Source organism: Macaca mulatta, chromosome 11, assembly GCF_049350105.2.
Source record: "Macaca mulatta isolate MMU2019108-1 chromosome 11, T2T-MMU8v2.0, whole genome shotgun sequence".
Lineage (NCBI taxonomy): Eukaryota > Metazoa > Chordata > Mammalia > Primates > Cercopithecidae > Macaca > Macaca mulatta.
Window position 1 is genome coordinate 88,297,007 of NC_133416.1, and position 22,572 is coordinate 88,319,578.

At 36.1% G+C, this 22,572-nt stretch overlaps 1 protein-coding gene across 3 annotated transcripts in view; it reads left to right on the forward strand.

Annotated features, from left to right (window-relative positions):
- The window catches only part of ACSS3 (acyl-CoA synthetase short chain family member 3), a 187,385-nt gene that overhangs the window by 81,708 nt on the left and 83,105 nt on the right, over nt 1-22,572 (forward strand). For all 3 annotated transcript variants that reach the window (XM_077953210.1, XM_015152354.3, XM_077953211.1), the window contains one exon: nt 13,725-13,876. In XM_077953210.1, coding sequence (XP_077809336.1) covers nt 13,725-13,876 — 152 coding nt within the window. The remainder of the gene's footprint in view (nt 1-13,724; nt 13,877-22,572) is intronic.

A 22,572-nucleotide genomic window follows, 5' to 3' on the forward strand; every position in this document is an offset into this window, starting at 1 on the left:
TAATAATTCAACAATTAACTTTGAAGGTATATGCCATACTCTGCCTTCCAGGCAATAAATTGAATTAGAGAAAGTTGAGGATTTAAAATTCTGAATTATGGTACAGGAGTATGGTCACTGGACTAGAAATACTAACATATGTGTTGTTATCTTGCTCTGCCTTTATGTACCTATATGACTTAAGCAAATTAATTAAACCTCTTTGGGAGCTCATATTTTAATCATTAAAATGAGAGGGTTGACACATACTCTCTCAATTTTCACTTTTGAGAATCTTCTTCACTTTAATTGGTTTTCTTGAATACATATATTATTTGGTAATTTATTTTAATTTTTAACCTGGACTTTATTCCAATTTCTTTTCATGGTTAGGGAATGCTGATTCTTCATATATATTTACTGAAGTAAACTTTCACTTTAAATTAGTGAAAACTTTTAGTGTTGGAGAGGAAGCATACTACTTAAGGCTGCCATGGTATGATTTCTGACACTTCTGTTTATTAAGGCCTCAAACAAGTTGCTTTACTGATTTCCGCCTTCGTTTTCTCAACTATAATTATCAGTAGTAATAATGCCTATGGTATTCAATTGGTTAATCTGTGAAAAAATATTTAGAATATTTAGAATCATTCCCAGGATATAATAGTATAATCAGTTCTGGATGTTATAAGCTATAGTTATTATTCAAAAATACAAATATATTATTTCCCAGAATAGAATTCTAACATATAAACACTAAACATAAATTCTCCTGTAATCCAGTCACTTAAATGCTTGAATATTACTCCACATTTCTTCTTTCAAAGTCTGTTTGTCCTCATAACATTGAATCATTCAAATCAGAGCACTAGAGGCAGCTCCCTTTGGAGCCCATTAATTCTCTCAGCACCAAGAAAAAAAAATCAGCACACAGGGATGTGTTGATCCAGCTACTACCAATTTTGAAGACTGAGCAGAAGATGTAGACCACTTCTGTTTTTTTGATGGGCATTATCATTACTAGTTTTTCAACCTTGCATAAATATTCGAAAACTTTATAGTATTCAGCTTGATAATCTCTTATTGAATGCTTTTTTCTTAAATTCACAGACAAAAAGGAGAATTTAGATAACCCTAATGTCACAGGATCCTTGGGGTGTCGCTTTTCTAGCTGGAAGCCTCTGCAGCTGGTGATGCCTTTGCCTGAGTTTTACTTGGGCCTGCTGGGCTCGCTCTGCGCACTTGTCCTGGCAGGCTGTGCTCAGCTTGTCCTACTGGCCTGGATCCCATGCCAAAGAGTTTGTCACAGCCCTGGCTTGGGGAGCCCCCAGGTCTGGGCTGCCCAAAGGGCCACAGCTCTTCTCTCCTTGTCATCCACAACATGACAAGCAGGGACAGGGGGCCGTGTTTCAGTCCTGTTTGTGCTATAGCTCTTTCAGTTCAGCCATTCGGTAGATCCTGAGTTCTCGTCCCAGGTCAAGGATGCATGAGTATGCAGACAACTGGAGGGTGAGCACGGCAAAAGGGTACTTTATTGAGCAACAGTACAGCTCTCAGGAGACATGAAGTGGATAGGTCCTGTCCACAGGCAAGAGGAGACCTGGACAGGGTAGCTCCTATTTGGAGGCAGGTCATCCCAATATCTGTGCAGCCTACAGCTGAGAGGAGACCCAGAGTAACTACCTCCTATTGGCAGGCAAGTCATCCCATTGAGTCTGCAGCTCTCCAGAATGGGTAACTCCTATCTGTAGGCAAGCTGTCCCTCAACTCTGTGAGTCTGGCTGAGTCTGGGGTTTTTATGGGCTTCAGAAGGGAGAATGTGCATGCTGATTGGTCTGTTAGTGGCCATGGATGGCCCGGAAAAAGCACCATAAGTTCTCACTCTGGGCCTGGGACCCCACCCAGAACTGACAGCCCTGCCCTCAGGTTTCAGGCTGTCCCTGCCTTGAAGGTGGGGCTTCACTCGGGACCCACCCCTTTCCACCCAGAATCCTGTCTACCTCCTGCTGTCATCAACATTTTGTCGATGGCACCCTGGCTGTCCATGCCAAGGGACACGTGCAGGCCTGTGCGGAACCATCCTCAGCCCTTCTTGGTCCTCATCCTGTGCTCATTGGTGCCCAAAGTTCAGAAGGGGCCAAGGAGGCAGGGGACTGGCATGTCCGCAATGCCTTGAGTGTGCACACACTCGGCTGTGTTGTGACATCACCTGGATAGGGCTACAACTTTGCTACAAAATCAGAGCAGGCACCAGGAGCAGGGAGAGGCCATGCAGCAGGAGCAGGCACTTCTGAGCCTGTGCGGGGAGCGGGGCTTTCTGGGACTCCGAGAGCACAGGGATGTCTGGGTCCATAGTCATGCCTGAGTGGCTGCAGCTGCAGCCTGAAGGGTTGGGATCCTATCCTGCCGGCTTGGAAAGTTGTCTCCATAGCAACCGCTCCAGATAGACCACTGCTGCCGCCACTAACCTTTCTTTATAGAATGATTGTTGTAGAGATGAACTCTGTACTCTTTATATTTGTTTAGGAATCAAATGGAATAGTGTAGTTGAAAGTAGTTCAAACGTTTCAAAAATATTATTTTTTTATACAATCCAGTCATGTGTTACATAAAAATGTTTTGGTCAGTGATAGACCACATATACTTTGTGGTCCCATAAGATTATAATGGAGCTGGAAATTTCCTATCATCCTAACATTGTCGCACATTGCATTTCTCACGTTTGTGATGCTGGTGTAAACAAACCTACTGGTATAAATAAACCTACTGTGCTGCCAATGGTGTAAAAGTATACCACATGCAATTATGTGCAGTACATTAATACATGATAATGATAACAACCTACTGTGGCTGGTTTGTGTATTTACTATACTACACATTTTATTTTAGAGTGTACTCCTACATATTAAAAAAGATTAACTCTAAAACAGTCTCAGACAGATCCTTCAGGCGGTATTCCAGAAGAAGTCATTATTGTCATAGCAGATGACAGCTTCATGCTTGCCCCTGTAGAGCTTCCAGTGAGAAAAATTGTGGAGATGGAAGACAGTGATTCTGATAATCCTGATCCTGTGTAGGCCTAGGCTAATGTGTATGTTTGTGTCTTAGTTTTTAAACAAAAAAGTTTAAAGTTTTTTAAAAATTGAAAATTTTTAAATGGAAAAAACTTATAGAATGAACATATAAATAATGAAAATAATTTTGTTCAGCTGTACAATGTGTTTATCTTTTAAGCTGTCTTATTACAAGTCAAAAAATTAAAAAATCAAAACATTGATAAAGTAAAATAGTTACAGTAAGCTAAACTTAATTTATTATTGGAGAAATAAAACTACTTTAGAAATTTAGTGTAGCTTAAGTGTACAGTGTTTGCACAATAAGGAGTAGTGTACAATAATGTCCTAGATCTTCATATTCATTCACCACTTACTCACTGACTCACACAAAGCAACTCCTAGTTCTATAAGCTCCATTTCTTGTGAGTGCCCTATATAGGTGTAGCATTTTTTTTATCTTTTATACCATATTTTTACTGTTATTTTTCTATGCTTAAACATGTTTAGGTACACAGTCACTTACCATTGTGATACAATTGTCTACAGTATTCAGGACAGTAACATGCCATACAGATGTGTAGCCTTGGCGTAAGAGGCGATACCATACAGCCTCAGTATGTGGTAGGCTTCACCATCTAGGTTTGTGTAAAAACACTCTGTGAAGTTTTCACAATGCTAAAATCGCCTAAAGATACGTATGTCAGAATGTATTCTCATCATCAAGTAACATGTGATTGTACATTTTATACATGTGTAAATAAGAGTAATTATTATCACTTTATATATGTGGACTGAAACTTCAAGCCATTTCCAAATACGCAGGTCTCATATTTGAAAATATTGAGGCTCCCAAGTTAGTTTTTGCATTTAATACTCTTGCTAAGTCATCCCCAAAGTATCTTCAATGAACATCTCAATTACTTCTGTATTTCCCTGTATCTGTAATCTCCACTAAGTCATCCTATACTGTATTTTTCACATGTACACCTTCTGAATAGTTAACCCTTCCCAGGCTTCATTTTCACAGTGTAATTTTATCTCCACATATGTAGTTATCTTCTCTTTGCAAGAATTTTGTGTTTTTATTTATGTTAACCAGTTTTCTCTAATTTGTTTATTCCTTTTTTAAGGACAGGGATTTGCTTCTTTTAAAGACAGAAATATGCGACTTCCTTTTAAGACAAGTAGCCATGATTCCGCTAACTAGTATATTCAATTGTACACATCATACTCCTTTTTTCCCCTTCATGTAATGGAAAATAACATTAAAAAAATCTAGTATATAGCAATCTGCCTTCTGTGTATATAGAATGAGAAAAAAATGATGACTCAGCTATTACTCTGATTGAGGCTATATAATTTGATCTTCTCAACTGGAAAAGATTATAAAGCTGATGCTAGCATCTTTTAGATTTCTCCCGTGACTAGTTGTTAAAAAGTATTTATTTTTGAGTTTGTTTTTCTCTTTATGTATATGTTTTATGTTGGAGCTAGCAAGCTCAGGTATTGTCATGGCTCCATCAACAATATTTATTAATGTCTATTGTCAGCTCCAAATCATGCTAGAAGGTAATGGGGAAGCAGAATAAATATCAGATATGGTCCTTTCACCAAAAGTTCTGACAATATATTCAAGGAATTAAGATTAATATAAAGTGCAGAAAGCAAACAAATCAAGACACACCTAAATAACAAACTCTTACACTGTGTAGAAGATATGACAATTTCTTTGTAAACTACATAGTGTCATCACCTATGATAAATACTCTACATTTAACTCTTGCATGGTGGCTTAAAAATCTGCACTAGGTTTTTAAGGGAGGTTTGCAACTAGTAGATACGGATAACTTTGTGAATGAGACAATACAAATTAATAATAACTACTATTCATTGAGTGTTGAGTGATCAGAACTCTTCTAAGCACTTTTTATACATTGTTTTAATTATAAGCACAAACCCATGATGTAGATATTTTAAGTCCCCCATTTACAGCTGCTGTAGAAATTTAGAATCAGAGACAGCAAATACATTTGCCAGTGGCACAGGGGACTGGAGCTGGGATTTGAAACAAGCTTCACTGGATTCAAAAGCAGGATTCCCTTGCCATAATCTGGAGAGGGACAATTGAGAAGCTGTTGTGTAGTCCAAGATATCCAAGATACATGGCCAGGACTAGAATATTAGTGATCAGAACATTGAGGAGGAGGTTAGGGTGTCAGGTGGCTATTGTAAGAGATGAAAAGGGAGCTGAAAATGGCTCTGATGTCTTTAGCTAGGACAACCAATATAATGGCAGTTATCAACTGAAATACCACAGTAGGAAGAACAACTGGTGTAGAGGGAAGCAATAATTTTGGTTTTGGTAACACTGAGTTTGAAGGTTGTACTCAGATATTCATATGACATTGCAAAGTCAGATTTGATCAAGTTACTCAGGTAAAGACTGAGAACAGAAACTTAGGAAATTCTTGAGGCTGAGGAAGAGAAACTATATAAATTGAGAGTTAGAAACTGGAGCCAACAGCAGAATCGGAAAAGCAAAGTGTACTAAAGAAGAGTGATGAGAAGGTTTTTCACAGGATGAGGATCAACAGCGCCAAGTGCTATAGAGAAAAGACTAATAAGACAACTGAAGAGCACTTGGGTGATCAGGGTGTCATTAGTCCCTTTGATGAGGGCAATTTCACAGGAAAGTTCGTTGTTTCATTTTTGACATGGAGAAATCTGAGCATGTTTGAAGGTTGTTTTGGGCAAAGCGTTGGATGTTATGGAGGGACCAGGTTTTGTGCAACCTCAGGCTGAATTGTAGTATGCATATGGAATAGCCACACTTCACTTCCTGGGCAGAAGTCCGGTAGTGTGATTAAGCAAGAACCCATTTCATTTTTCTGCTTACAGCAAAGTCTCATTAATTACAGTGAATAAGAAAAACCTTAATTTGTCCCTCTAGTACAGGATAGCAGAGTGACTGCACCTCAGCATGAAATAACTCTGAGATGAAAATAGTCCTGCTAGAAGCAGTGAGTTATGAGCTATACCAGGGGTAAATGCTCTCTGTGACTACTGAGAATGTTAAATATGTCAGAATCCCTAATTTGCTCAGCACTGCATCTGCAGAATTAGCAGTTTCAGTTTCATTTACTTGACATTAGTACTTCCAAAGGTAAACTTTTTTTTTTTTTTTTTTTTTTTTAAGGGGATTAGATAGACTCTTACCTGCTAGATAGAAACAATGGCTTATTCATTGGGGGTTGGCTTCAGTATAAGACCCCAAATTGTCAACTCTCAGAGCTAGGAAAAGACAAGAGAAGAACCAAACCAAAAGGATAGCTCTAGACCATTTAGGATACACACCCTGCCCTAGTTTGTTTTATGCTGCTATAACAATACAACAGACGGGGTAATTTATGTAGAACAGAAATTTATTTCTTACAGTTCTGCAGACTGTGACATTCAAGACCAAGGTGCTGGAAGGTTCTGTCTCTTGTTCAAGATGCTGCCTTGTTTCTGTGTCCTCCAGAGAGGAGGACCAGTATATCTTCACATGGCAGAAGAGCAGGACAGAAGAGGACAAACACTTTCCCACAAACCCTTTGTTTTAGCACCATTTGTCCATTCATGAGAGCAGAGCCCTCCTAACCGAAACATCTTCCAGAAGTCCCCACCTTCCAACACTGTTGCACTGAGGATTCAATTTTCAACACATGAATTTTGGGAGGCATGTTTCAGACCCTAGCACATACAGATCTTCAAAAATAATAGATGTATAGATATTTGTGTCTTGGAGCTTTAGCCATGGAGAAGTCTCAGCTTCTCAGGCCTGGACACAGGGTTGTATCCTTAATTGAAGAAAGGAAATGACTCAAGCCTGAGGAATTGCAACTGTGTGGGACCTACCACAAGGAGACAGTGAAGAGGGATTGTCAAAATAGCAAACTGATAGAAAGCATTAATCTGAACCATGTGACATTGCTGATATTTGACTGCTTTGACTTGTGAAAATGGTGATTCCATATGATTAAAGTAATGGAGAGTGGGGAAAGAAGGAAGGTTGGTTGGAGACCTCAGATTAACCAATAAATTGTTGGTTCTTTGAGAATATTTATAGCTCTTTAATAGAAGTGCATTAAAAGGGTAGTCTTGGCAATTTACCTATCTTGTGGAACAGAAAATGAAGGGATGTTATTGTCTCTACATGTCCATCTGCGGTCTTGCTTCCTCCAAGCTGTTTCTGAGACAAAGAGAAAATCTTTGAGGAGCATTTTGTGTTTTGAGATGCTTTCATATACTTCAACAATTTTTGTTTACTGACTCTTATTCAGAATCCCGTAGAAGCTATTGACTCCTCTTCCATAGGAAAATGAACATATGTACATACCTTAATTTAATTTCAGAATATCCATGAACTCCTCTGAAGTTCGGGCCGCAAACTCTCTATCTATGAAATTAACATATGATCTTCTCAAGTAGTGATACAACCAACAACCAACGAGAGCACTGGAGGAGAGTGATACTCTTAAAAGGTCTCTGGGTAACACAGAAAGAGCTTCTGGTCAGAGCTAATCCTTCCATCTCTAGAGAAAGGTCATTGTACTCAGGGTACTATGTCCTATAAATCATGACATTTATGTCTAGTCTAGAGTCTGGTTTATAGGGCAAGGCATAAAGAATTAAAGGCAATGAAGCATTTGTCCCCAGTAATTTCCTCTGTGTATGGTCATAATCAGTTTTCAATTATCATTATATTCACTTGTTAACACTTGGATTTAGCTCATTTTATTTATAACAAATGGAGAAAATTCAGAACAGCTAGTGTTACATTCTAGGCTCATCCATTAGGGCAACCAGGCAGGTTGGTATTGAAAAATAGCCTTGACTGAGATAATGCCGATCAAAGGACCATGTATCAGTTCTAAATCCTGATCGCAGATTAGAATTACTAAAATACAACAGTGGTCAGCCCAAATCAAGACCAATTGAATAAGAATCTCTGAAAGTGGCACCAGACATTGGTTTCATTCAAAAGCATCCCAAGAAGTTCTACTGTACATTTAGGGTTAGTAACCACTGGATTTGAGTAATATTAGATGGTGGTTTGAATAAGATGGAGAAAGGCAAGATGGCAGCCTATCCTTACAGGTGAAGCCAGCAGAATGATGGGACATCTCTAGCAAGTAAGAATCAGGGAAGTCAGTCTGATCTGAATCAGATTGTATTTACAAGTAAGTTTTCAATTCTTAAAGGAGCATCTGCTATAACACAAAGTCCTTCGTCTGAGGATCTTAAGGCATAGGTCAATTATCCCATTTGGCTTTAAAGCAGCAGTCATGTTTTGAAACTTGGAACAAAATAATGTGAGTTATACAGAGAGGGGCATTGAGGAAGAAAAGGCCCATTTTTGAAGAGATTGTACACCCTCTTTTTTCATATTTTAAAACTTACAAAAGGGTAAACATTGGAAACCTCACCATCCCCTGTTCCAGCTTTACAATTTATCTCCCTTGAAGGTTGTCAATCTTATGCACACTATTCTACATTTTGATTTTTTTTTTCACTAAATAGTATATCCTGGATAACTGCTTACGTTTTAACAAGTTTTAACTTTAAATGTTGCCGTCCCAAGCACTCATCCCTTGACAAAGACACATGAGCTGTAGTAGGAACTCAGCAAATGCTATTTCCAGTTTTATCACTCTCCTGAAATAAACAAAACAACCTGTCTGCTGAAATAAAATTTGCTACTAGTCGATAAAGGATGCTGCTGTCTTCACCTTAGAACTGCTGTGGAAACATGCCTTGGGTGACATTTCTCAAAAGTAGTATTCAGAAAGAGACCAGATGTATTTCTAATCCTGCCACCAAAAAAGAGGCAAAACTGCAGTTGACTCAAAAAGTTTTATATCAGTGTCTGGGAAATCACAAGTAGTCTTGACCTCAAGACTTGAAGAAATGGAATCATAGGATTAATCATAGGATTAATAATAAAGCAATTTTTTTGTCCAAAGATTTAACTCTACTGTTTAATTATAACTTAATTTTGCTAAGTGGTTGTATTTCGCCGCTTTCCTGTGTTGAAAACTTAACCTTAGTAGAAAATATGTGAGAAGGTGAGACAGTAACTGGTTTTCTAACTGGGGGCTTGTCATCTACAATACATACTAATATAATAAATCATAACTAGTAGAAAATTATATATGGATGTTAATATTAAGGCATTTTGGTAACTGTTTTGGTTTCTGTGCTGTGTACCTTGTTAGCCACATTATAAATCTTGCTAATATTAGCAATTGATGTTTTATAACTCTCTGAGGTTAAATTTTATAATTTCTAACAGCTGAAAGCTTAGAATTTTGGCTTCATCTTTGTAGACATCCCTTTCTACCTTTATTATCTAGGAAGCAACTAATAATGTAGACTTAGTTTGGGAGAAAGAAATTAAATAAACAACTGGTAACCACATTGGTTCGAGTGTGAGGAGCTTTAAAGTTGATATTTTTGACTGCATTATTGCTTTTGGTGTATATGTTGTTTGTTTAAAATCCCTGCAATCTTAGAATCTTCTTATTTTTAAATTGAATATTGCCTGGATTACTGCCCCTTACTGAAAACCAAGTTATGGAATCAATGTCTTTTTCTTTAGGCAGTTCAGTATGCTTAATGTGTTCCTGGCTGCTTTTAAAAAGCATTATGAAGATATTTTATTGCTTATGTGTGCCTGCTTGTCTATGTGTGTGTGCACGTGTATGAAGGCAGGAGAGAATTATAAATAAAATCAATAAGCCATTGAGTCACTTTTATTTAGCATTAATAATAAAAGATTCTTACAGGCTTTGCTTCAGCTTTCTGAAGCTACTGGTGGTGGTAGGTACTGAGCACATACAAGTCCTCCATTTATTACTGCATTCTTTCTGTTTATGGGACACAAATAGCTTGCAGCATATACTGTGCAATTTCTAATAATATTATCCCATACACACACACATAGACATACACACATCCAAACTTATGAGAATGTGTGTTCCATTAAAGCAGGACCTTATCCGGCTTATTCACACAATTGTTCCCAGAATATTTATTAAATAAATAAATATACCAGTGTTACCCACTTTATTATTTGTTTGTATGTAAACAGTAGTTTATGATGAAAGATCTTTCTCTATGCTACATTATATTAACTGAAATGTTTACATTATTCTGGGCTTAATATATATGTTAATCATCAGACTATTTTTGAAATGGGTAATTTCTTTAATATCACAATTGTTTTAATTAAATTTGACATCGAACAGAAGGTTTTAAAAAAGAAAAAAGTAAAGTATATAAATATTAAAGTAATTTTAAATAGGAAAACATTTTATTCATAACATCGAATTATCTTATGGGGAATGGACAGTAAAACACAAAGCAACTGAACTTTTCTATGTTCAATTAACTTATGAAAGAACATCGTGAGATTTTATGAACACTTCTTTACTATTCTAATAGTAATGCTACATTATCATGATTTTTATATTCCGTAAGTATAATATTGATGAAAATTAGTTTGGTACAGGGTCAGACTTGCAATAGAAGTTAAAATCATATATTATAAAAAGTATGCTGTAGTTTTTTTACTAATACAGTCATGTATTGCTTAACAATGGAGATACGTTCTGAGAAATGTATCCATAGATTTTATTACTGTGTGTACATCATAGAGTATACTTACACAAACCTGGTGGTATAGCCTACTACATAGCTAGGCTATATAGTATAGTCTATTGCTCAAGGCTACAAACCTGTACATGTTACTGTGTTGAATACTGCAGGCAATTGTAGCACATGGTATTTGTATAGCTAAATATATCTAAACATAGAAAAAGTGCAGTAAAACTATGGTATCATGCCTGTAATCCTAGCACTTTGAGAGGCCGAGGCAGGCAGATTGCCTGAGGTCAGAAGTTCAAGACCAGCCTGGCTAACGTGGTGAAACCCTGTCTCTACTAAAAAGACAAAAACTAGCTGGGCATGGTGGCGGTGCCTGTAATCCCAGGTACTCGGGAGGCTGAGGCAGGAGAATCCCTTGAACCCGGGAGGCAGAGGTTGCAGTGAACCAAGATCCTGCCACTACACACTAGCCTGAGAGCAAGGCTCTGTCTCCAAAAAAAAAAAAAAAAAAAAAATGTCCCTGGTGATCCATGCCTTTTTTTTTTTTTTTTTAGTGTAATCATGGACCGCTAAGACACTCACTCTTTAAAAACAGCAGACAAAATTTTGCCTATCACAGCAAGTTTACACTGATGTGTGCCTGCTGTATGAGCACATCTCAGCATGGTTATTCTGTCCTTGGAATCCTTAATTATTTAGGGGATGTCTCATCCGCTGTAGTCTTTCGGGCATGCACCTGTGTCTTTCTGGCGTGCACCTGTAGTCCCAGCTACTCAGGAGGCTGAGGCAGGGAGAATCGCTTCAACCCAGGAGGTCGAGGTTGCAGTAAGCCAAGATTGCACCACTGCACTCCAGCCTGCGCGACAGAGCGAGACTCTGTCTTAAAAACCACCAAAACAAAGCACAAAAATATGGTATCATAATTATCTAAAACATTGCTATATGGCATAGGACTATATTTTTAATACTTGCTATGCCCTTATTGTTATCATTAAACATAAGTAATTGGAGGCACTGTAAAATACTGTGTCCTCTATGTAGGTGGTCTTACATGGTATATCATTTTAATTATGATATTAATATCACCCTTTAGTGAGTAATTATTTTCTCATGACACTGGCACTGTCGTGGAATTCAATTTCGATTGGCTATAAAATATCTTTCTTCAGTGGAGGTTAAATTATCCTACAATATTATCTCAGTGCCTTTAGCTTATTGAGAAAACATTGGCAAAATGATTTATTCTTATTTAACAGGCAAGTAAATGGAAGCATAGACAGGGTAAGTCAGTTGCACAAGGTCAGTTAATAAATCATTTTCACGTGGGTGAGATCACATTTTCTAAGTCACAGTCTAATACTCAGGGAACTGATCAATGCCTGAGACATATCAAAAAAGTAAAAATAAAATGTTTACCTTGTTTGTTAGAAGGAATAAAGTTGCAGACTCATTTCAGACTGATGTACTAAAGGCTTCAAAATTTGTGAGTGAAATTATGTACATGTGTTGCCAGGTTGTATTTTGCAGCTTTTTGTATTATTTGCATGTGTTGATTTGTATGAAGAGTAATGAAATAAATTGAAATAGTGCTTTAGATAGTGATAATCAAAATGAATTTCCAGCTGCAGCAAATACTTTTTTGGTACTAAAAAGGCAAAATAGAAAGCAATAGAATATAAAACAAGTTGAAATAGTTTTTTTTTAATAGGAACATAATTACACTAAAGAATATTAAAGAAAACTATTTAAAAATAATTAAAAAAATAGTGTTCTATCAATGATCTAATCAATGAGTATTGAATCTAAATTATTGGACAGCTATCCTAGACCTCATTTATAGTTCATTCCTTTTTCTAAATTAAAAAAATTAATATATCTGTCATGATATCATCATTTTTTTCTTATTCCCTGTTTGGGGACATTGTTGAGTGTGCTACTAGCAAATCCTTTGCTCTTTTTACCTTAGTTCGGTGTTTCCTACGAGTCATTTACAGAGTTTCATGGGAAACTGAGATTGAGAATTTAATCAGGGAGGTTTAGGAAATATTAAATACAGTTACCCTTCTCTTAGAAATCAGTAATACATCTTAACCCTTTTAAGGTTAGAAATGATCTAAGATTAAAAAACCCTGTTGCCATTTGTTTACCTCCAACTTCCACAAAAGGGTTTGGCTGTGAAATATATATACACACACATATATATAATATATGTTCCAAAACATACATTAACATTCCAGTCATCTTGCTTTAGAAACACAGGAAAAGGTAGCAGTGATGAGGATTGATTATGAGAGAAGGGGATGTGACTTGGCCAAGATAGATTTTATGGGTTAGTTAGAATGTTTGCAGACTTACTGATTTATTTTAGTAACTTGCCTATTTTTCACTTTGCAGAAACATCAACTAAACCTTTCTTTGTCTTTTGAATTGCATGGCTTGCCAAATTGTGAGATTTTTATGCATGATTTTCCATTGAACATATATAATGTTATTTTGAGTCTGTGAAAAACATGCACTTTGGCACATCTTATTGGATTATTTTTAATTCATAGGAGTTACTTTTCTTGGAGTGAGACATTTAACTGAAAAGGTCATTGCTCAGGAATCACTGCTTTTGCAGATTTTTCTTTTTTCTCAAATGTTTTGAGAAATACTGTTGTCACTTTTAATAGTGATCATGAAAAATGCGTTAAAGTTCAATATTCATAACAACCATATTTAGTTTTTTTTGGCAAATACAAGAATGTTTTATGTTCTTAATTTGAATGTGATATGTATTTTTAATTCTTTATTTTTCAAAACTTAATGAAGAAAAAGTTATAATTTGAAAGCTTTTAAGATACTATAATGGAGCAAACAGCCTCTCTTATGCCTGAGTATTTGGTTTGCTTTATTTATGACAGAACATGGAAATATTTTAAAACTAAGATTTGTTGAAAACCCCATATTATTAACATTGTTGTGTTAAATGTATAACTATTGAACTGTCAGTGAAATATGAGACATTTTACCCAGTGACATTTTAAATGAATCTCATTGTAGGGGAAGCCTGTGGGAACACCAGATGCTGGCGCTTATTTCCGTGTGCTTGCAGAGCATGGAGTAGCTGCCTTGTTTACAGCACCAACTGCAATTAGAGCAATCCGTCAACAGGACCCTGGGGCAGCCTTGGGGAAGCAGTACTCTCTGACAAGGTGATGTTGGGATGCACTGGCCAAATGACATTAGAAAGTGCAATCAAAATGAATAAGTGAACATTATATTTTTTTCTGGTACTGCAATACTCTTATAGGAAAAGCCAAAAGATTCGGAGTGTTATTAAGAATAACTTGTCTAAATATAATTTTGAAATAGTTGTAATTTTAACTCTGCTTAGAGATGTTAAAATATTATATCATGTTAATTTCAGTCCAAATATTACCAAAATATTACTTTAAAAAATCACTCTTCTTATATTTTCCTTAAAAGGCAAAATGTCAATTGTGACTTAAAATGCACAGATAGATGGATGCAGATTTACTAGCATCTGTCTTTTGAAAATAGAAGAATGGGTTACATGAAGGGACAATATTTGAATGTATGTATACAGATAAAATGTGAAAAATTATAGTCCAAATTAAATATGTTAAAAAAGTGAAGAACTAAGAGACTTAGGTAAACACAGAATAATAGTGGGAGATGTCAGCACCACACTGACAGTATTCAACAGATCATCAAAGCAGAAAACTAACAAAAGATATTTGGGACTCAACACTCAATCAAATGGACCTGACAGACATCCACAGAACACTCCACCCAACAACAATAGAATATTCATTCTTCTCATCTGCATATGAGAAATACTCTGAAATTGACCATGTGCTCAGCCATAAAGCAATTCTCAACAAATTAAAAAATGTAACAATGACACTCTCAGACCACAGTGAAAAAAAAATAGAGATTTTAATATCAAGAGGCTCTCTGAAAATCAAAAGATTACATGGAAATTAAACAATCTACTCCTGGGTGACTTTTGGGTAAACAATGAAATTAAGGTAGAAATCAAGAAATCCTTTGAACTGAATGAAAACAAATGTACAACAAACCAGATTCTCTGGGCCATAGCTAAAGTAATGGTAAGAGGAAAGTTTATAGACCTACATGCCCACAAAAAAGTTAGAAAAATCTCAAATTAACAACCTAACATCACACCTCGAGGAACTAGAAAAACCAGAGCAGACCAATCCCAAAGCTACCAGACAAAAGAAAACCAAATTAGTTCTGAACTGAAAAAAATTTAGATGCTAAAAAACCATATGAAAGATCAATAAAACCCAAAGTTATATTTTTAAAGAATAAAAAACCTGATAGGCCACTTGCTAGATAGACTATTTAAAAAAGAGGGAAGATCCAAATAAATACAATCAGAAATGACAAAGGGGACATTAGCACTGACTCAACAGAAATGTAAAAAGTCCTGAGACAATTACAAATACCTCTATGCACACAAAATAGAAAATCTAGAAGAAATGGATAAATTTCTGAAAATATACAGTCTCTTAAGATTGAACCAAGAGGCCAGATGCAGTGGTTCATGCCTCTAATCCCAGCACATTGAGAGGCCAAGGCAGGTGAATCACGTGGTGGAGACCCCTGGCCAACATGGTAAAACCCCATCTCTGTTAAAAATACAAAAATTAGCCAGGTATGGTGGTGTGGGCCTGTAGTCGCACCTACTTGGGAGGCTGATGCAGGGGAATGGCTTGAACCTGGGGGGCAGGTGTTGCAGTGAGCCAAGGTCATGCCATGGCACTCCAGCCTGGCCACAGAGTGGGACTCCATTAAAAAAAAAAAAAAAAAGATTGAAGCAAGAAGAAATTGAAACCCTTAATGAACCAATAAGGAGTTCTGAAACTGAATCAGTAATAAAAATCCTACCAACCAGAAAAAGCCCTGCACCAGATGAATTCACAGGTGAATTCTACCAACATAGAGAAGAGGTGGTACCAATCCTATTGAAACTATTTCAGAAAGTTGAGGGGGAGGGATTCCTTCCTAACTCATTCTATAAGGCAAGCATCATTCTGATACCAAACTCTGGCAGAGATACAATGAAAAAAGAAAACTTTAGTCCAGTATTCCTAATGAACATAGATACAAAAATTCTCAACTGAATCTAGCAGCACATCAAAAAGCTAATCCACCATGATCAAGTAGGCTTTACTCCTGCAATATAAGGTTGGTTCAACATATGCAAATCACTAAATGTGATTCATCACATAAACATAACTAAAAACAAAAGCTATGTGATTATCTCAATAAATGCAGAAAAATATATAAATAAAATTTAGTATCCCTTCATTTTAAAACCCCAAACAAGGCATCAAAGGAACATACCTCAAAACAGTAAGTCTCATCTATAACAAATCTACAGCCAACAATATACTGAACAGGCAAAAGCTGGATGGATTCCCCACCACAACAAGACAATGATGTCCACTCTCATCACTCCTATTCAACATAGTTCTGGAAGTCCTTACCAGAGCAATCACTCAAGAGAAAGAAATAAAAAAGACATCCAGAAGGAAAAGAGGAAGTCAAACTATTTCTCTTTGCAGATAATATGATTCTATACCTAGAAAACCCTATAGTCTCTGCCCAAAGGCTCCTAGATCTGATACACAACTTCAGTAACGTTTCAAGATACAAAATCAATGTACAAAAATAAGTAACATTTCTATACACCAATTATATCCAAGCTGAGAGCCAAATTAAAAAAAAATGCAATCCCATTCACATTAGCAGTGAAACGAATAAAATACCTAGGAATACACCTACAGGGAGGTGAAAGATCTCTACAATTGTAATTACAGAACACTACTGAAAGAAATCAGCGATGACACAAATAAATGGAAAAACATTCCATGCTCATGGTTAGGAAGAATCAATATTTTAAAAATGGTCGTACTGCCGAAAGCAATTTATAGATTAAATGCTATTCCTATCAAGTTACCAATAACACTTTTCACAGAAGTAGAAGAAATTATTCTAAAATTTATATGGAACCAAAAAGAGCTCAAATAGCCAAAGCAATTTGAAACAAAAAGAACAAAGCCAGAGGCATTATACTACCTGACTTTAAACTATACTATAAGGCTACATTAACTAAAATGGCATAGTACTGCCTCAGAAACAGACACATAGACCAGAGGAACAGGTTAGAGAACCCAGAAATAAAGCTACAGATCTACCACTATCTAATCTTGACAAAGTTAACAATAGCAAGCAATTGGGAAAGGACTCCATTCAATAAATGGTGCTAGGATAACTGGCTAGCCATATGCGTAAGGTTAAAACCAGACTCATTCCTTTTACCATACACAAAAATAAACTCAACGTGAATTAAAGACTTAAATATAAAACCTAAAACTATAAAAGCCCTAGAAGAATATACAGGAAATACCATTCTGGGCATAGAGCCTGGCAAAAATTTCATGATGAAGACTCCAAAAGTAATTTCAAAAACAAAAACAAAAACAAAAGCAAAAACTGACAAGTGCAATTAAACTAAAAAGCTTCAGGACAGCAAAAGAAACTATCATCAGAGAAAACAGACAATGTAGAGTATTTTTTTAATATTTTTTATAATATTTGCCAACTATACATCAGAGAAAGATTTAATATCTGGAATATATAAGGAAATTAAACAATTCAACAAACAAAAACCAAACAATCCCATTAAGAAATGGGCAAAGGTCCAGCCTGGGCAACAGCGTGAGACTCCGTCTCAAAAAAAAAAAAAAAAAAAAAAAGAAATGGGCAAAGGACATTGTATTAGTCCATTCTCACATTGTACAAAGAAATACCTGAGACTGGGTAATTTATAAAGAGAAGAGATTTAATTGGCTCATGGTTTTGCAGGCTGTACAGGAAGCATGATGCTGTCATCTGCTCAGCTTCTGAGAAGGCCTCAGGAAACTTGGCAAAGACATGGGATCCACCTAAATGCCCATCAATGGTGGACTGGATAAAGAACATTTGGTACATGTACACCATAGAATACTACACAGCCATAAAAAGAATATCATGGCCTTCACAGCAATATGGATGGAGGTGGAGACCATTATCCTAAGCAAATTAATGTGGGAACAGAAACCCAAATACTGCATGTTTACTCTTCTAAGTGTGAGCTAAACAATGAGTACGCATGGACACAAAGAAGGGAACAATAGACACAAGGGACTACTGGAGGGTAGAGTGTGGAGGGTCAGAATAAAAAAACTACTCATCAGGTACTATACTCATTACCTGGATTACTTGATAATCTGTACACCAAACACCACAACAAACAATTTATCCGTGTAACAAATCTGCACATGTGTACCCTGAATCTAAGATACAAGTTGGAAAAAGCAAAGTGAAGAAAAATATTTTATTTTTGTTTTGTAATAATGTGCTTTGAATAGTCTAGGTGTTTTTCTGCTGGTTTATGGATATATATAAATATATATATATTTTTTTATTTTTATTTTTTAAATTGAGACAGAGTCTCACTCTGCTGCCCAGGCTTGAGTGCAGTGGCATGATCCTGGCTCACTGCAACCTCTGCTCCCAGGTACAAGCGATTCTCCTGCCTCAGCCTCCCAAGTAGCTGGAATTACAGGTGCCTGCCACCACATCTGGCTAATTTTTGTACTATTAGTAGAGACAGTGTTTCATCATGTTGGCTAGGCTGGTCTCAAACTCCTGACCTTAGGTTATCTGCCTGCCTCAGCCTCCCAAAGTACTGGGATTACAGGAATGTGCCACTGCGCCAGATCACAGACCTACATTTTTGTTTAATCTTATACATAATCAAAGATAATTATAGCAAGTTGCATCTTCAAGGAGAATGCCAACATCAGTCTCATTGAACCTCTTTGCCTTAGTTTACTATCCTAAACTAAAAGAAGAGACTTATAGTTTACTCAAGTCAAAAAGTAGGCTTGATTTAAGGCAGCTTACATTGTATTGTACAAGTGAAATGCCAGAGTATTTTAATTTTATATTTCTGTGGCCCAAGAGAATTAAAATAGATATTAGGCCCTGAATCCCAGTGTCACTGTGACTGCCTGTGAATCATGTTAGAACCAATATCAACAAAAGCCTCTTCAGCTAAGACTTCCCAGTGTTAGAAAGACAAGAACAGTAGGATCTCTAAAGCCCTTATCATAATAGCCTACACAGTCAATGTCACTGCGAGAAACTCCTGCAGCCAGGTCACTAAGGCATTTACAGTCATCACTAACACTGATCTCAAGTGGTGAAGCTGTATGGAGACTACACCACTGCACCCACATAGTACCAGAACCATTGCACTCTGCCCAACTGATGCCCTCCAGCCCATTGTCAGGTGAAAGTTTTTCCCTATGAAAGTCATTCTCTGAAGTTTGGAAGAGGAGACTGTAACAGAAGATGCACAAGCATTAATGTGGGAATACCAGAAACATGAAAACACAAGGGAACAGGCTGCCACCAAGGGAACATGAGAATTTCCCAGTATCTGACCCCCAAATTTACAGAAATGTGTGAATTTATTGAAAAGGAAATTAAATTAATGATCTTAAGAAAACGAAGAGAGACATAATAGAATACAAATAGAAAATTCAATGAAATCAGCAAAAGAATTCATGATCTGAACGAGAACTTCAACAAAGAAATAGATATCATAAAGAAGAACCAGAAATCTTGGAGCCAAAGATTTCAATCAATTAAGCAAACAAAAAATACAATTGAGAGCTTTAATAGTAGACTAGATAAAGCAGAAAAAGAATCTGTGAACCTAAAAATCAGTCTTTTGAAATGACTCATTCACGGGAAGAAATGAAAAAAGAATGAAAAGGGGTGAAGACAGCCTGTGAGATTTATGGGACATCATTAAGTGAAGAAGTATTGCATTATGTTATTTAAGAAGTGAAGTGACAGAGAAAGAGACTAACAGCTTATTTAATGAAATGCATTCTGAAAAATTCTGAAAACTTAGTAAGTCTTGGGAGAGATATGGATATTCAGACCCCTAAAGCTCACAGATCCCAAAATAGATTAATCTAAAGAGGCACATTATAATTATATTATCAAAAGTCATAAACAGAATTTTAAAAGTGACAAAGAAAAGCATCAAATTACATATAAGGGAATTTCTATGGACCATCAGCAGATTTCTCAGTAGAAGCCTTGCAGGCCAGGGGAGAATGGCATGGTGCTGAAAGGAATAAGAATAAAATAAAAAACAAAACTGCTAACCAGACATGCTGTCCTTCAGGAATTAAGGATAAATAAAGCATTTCACAAATAAACAAAAGCTGAAGGAATTCATTATCACTAGACCTGCCTTATAAGAAATATTTGAGGAAGTCCTTCAGGGAGAAACAAAGGAAAGATTATTACTAACATGAATACATACGAAAGTATAAAACTTTGTTCTAGAGGTAATGGTGGTGCATAAATCATATATACACCTAGTATGAAGGTTAAAAGTCAATTAATTAATTAATAATAGCCAATATGTTGGTTAGAAGCACACAGTGTAAAAAGATGCATATTTTGACATCAAAAACAAATTGTGTATCAGGAGGAGCATAAAAATCTAGAGATTTTGTATGCAACAGAAGTTAAGTTTTTATCAGCTTAAAAAAGTGCATTACATCTATAAGATTGTAACCAACCAACTTAGCTCCAAACTGCATTTTAAACTGTTTTTCTTTCTTTCCTCTTTTCTCCCCAGTCTCAGGACACAGTGTTGAGACAAATTACAAATGCATTTTCTAGAATGTGCTGTGAACCTCCATTCTCTTTCCCTTTCCCACTTTATCCTCCCATGCCTTATGCACATTTATTTACCTAAATGCTTGTCAAATGCACATCATGCTCACTTATCTGGTCACGTATTTTTCTTAGAAGCTTCAGGACATGAATACTGACACAGAACAGACACCTCCAGAATTCTCTCCCCATGCAGGCCACCAAAAATTGTAACTGGCAAAGAGTCCAGCTGCTCACTGCTTGTAGAAAGAAGCCAAAATAACAAGAGTGAGGTGTGATAAAAAGAGAGGAGACTTTATTATCCATGCTAGCAAGGGGAAGAGTGGAACATTTTTTGGAAGAATTCCACCCACTTTTCCCCTTGTTAGCGCAGATAATTAAAACTCCTCTCTTTTTATCACACTTCGTTCTCGTGATTTTGGTTTCTTTCTACAAGCGGCAAACAGACAGAGCCTTTGCTGGTTACAAGAGGTTTTATGTAAACCTCACGGCAACCACAAAACAAAAATCTACAGCAGAGACACAAATGATAGAGAGAAAAGAATCAAAGCTTAGCACTACAGAAATTATCAAATAACAAAGGTAGACAACAAGAAAGGGGAAAAGGAACACAGAAGCTACAAAATAACCAGAAGATAAATAAAATGGCAGTAGTAAGTTCTTACCTATTAATAATAACTTTGACTGTAAACAGATTTTGTTCTCTAACCAAAATCATGTAGTTGCTGAATGGATAAACAAGTTCCACCGAGGTGACCCACCTAAGCCTTAAGGACACATATAGGCTGAAAGTAAAAAGATGGAAGAGGAACGTCCATGCAAATGGAATCCATAAGAGAGCAGTAGTGGCTATACTTACATCTGATAAAATAGACTTCAAATCAAAAGCTGTCACAAGAGACGCAGGTCATTCGTTAATGATAAAAGGGTCGTTCATTAAGATAACTCAACCACTATAAATATGTATACACCCAATATTGGATGAGCTAAATATATAAAGCAAATTTTAATGAACATGAAAGGAGAAATAGATAGCAATACAATATGGTACTTCAAAATCCCACTTTCAACAATGAATAGATCAAACAGACAGAAAATTAATAAAGTGATACTGGACTTAAATTGAACTTTTGACAAAATTGCCCTGACAGGCATATACAGAACTTCACTTACAGCAGAAGCAGAGTCCTTATTTTCCTCTAGTGTACACAGAACGTTCTCCAGGATAGACTACATGTTAGACCACAAAAAAGCCATAACAAACTTAATAAGATTGAAATAAGATTTAGTATAATTTTAGACCACAATGATATGAAACTTAAGTTAATAACAGGAGTAATCTTGTGTAGTTCACAAATATGTGGAAATTAAACATCATGCTCTTGAACAATCAATGGGTCAAAGAATAAATCAAAAGAACAATTTAAAAACATCTTGAGGCAAATGATAATGGAAACACAATATGCCAAAAGCAGTTCCAGGAGGAAAATTTACAGCAGTAAGTGCCTACATTTAGAAAGAAGAAAGACCCCAAATAAATATTCTAACATTACCCCTCAAGGAATGCAAAACAAATAAACAACTAACCAAAAATTAGCAGATGGAAATAATAAATATCAGAACAGCAATGAATCAAATAGAGAAGAGAAAAATCATAAAAATAATTAAGAAAACGAAAGTTTACTTTTTGAAGAACAACAACAAAATTTACAAACTCTTAATGAAAACACTCAAATAAATAAAATCAAAAATAAAAGTGAAGAAATTCTAACAGTCTTCTCAAAAATAAAGAGTGTCATAAGGAAATATTATGAACAATTATATGCCAACAAATTGGATAAACTAGAGAAAATGAATAAATTCCTAGAAAAATATGAGCTACCAATATTGAGTCAATTAAAGTGATTTAAGAAGTAATCAAAACCCTTCCCACAAAGAAAAGCCCAAGACCAGATGATTTTAGAGCTGAATTTTACACCAAACATTCAAAGAATAATTTATGTCAATATTTCCAAAACTCTTCTGAAAAATAAAGCTCAAAGTGTACTTCCAGACACGCTTTATGAGGCCAGCATCGTTCTAACACCTAAGTTAGATAAAGATATCACAA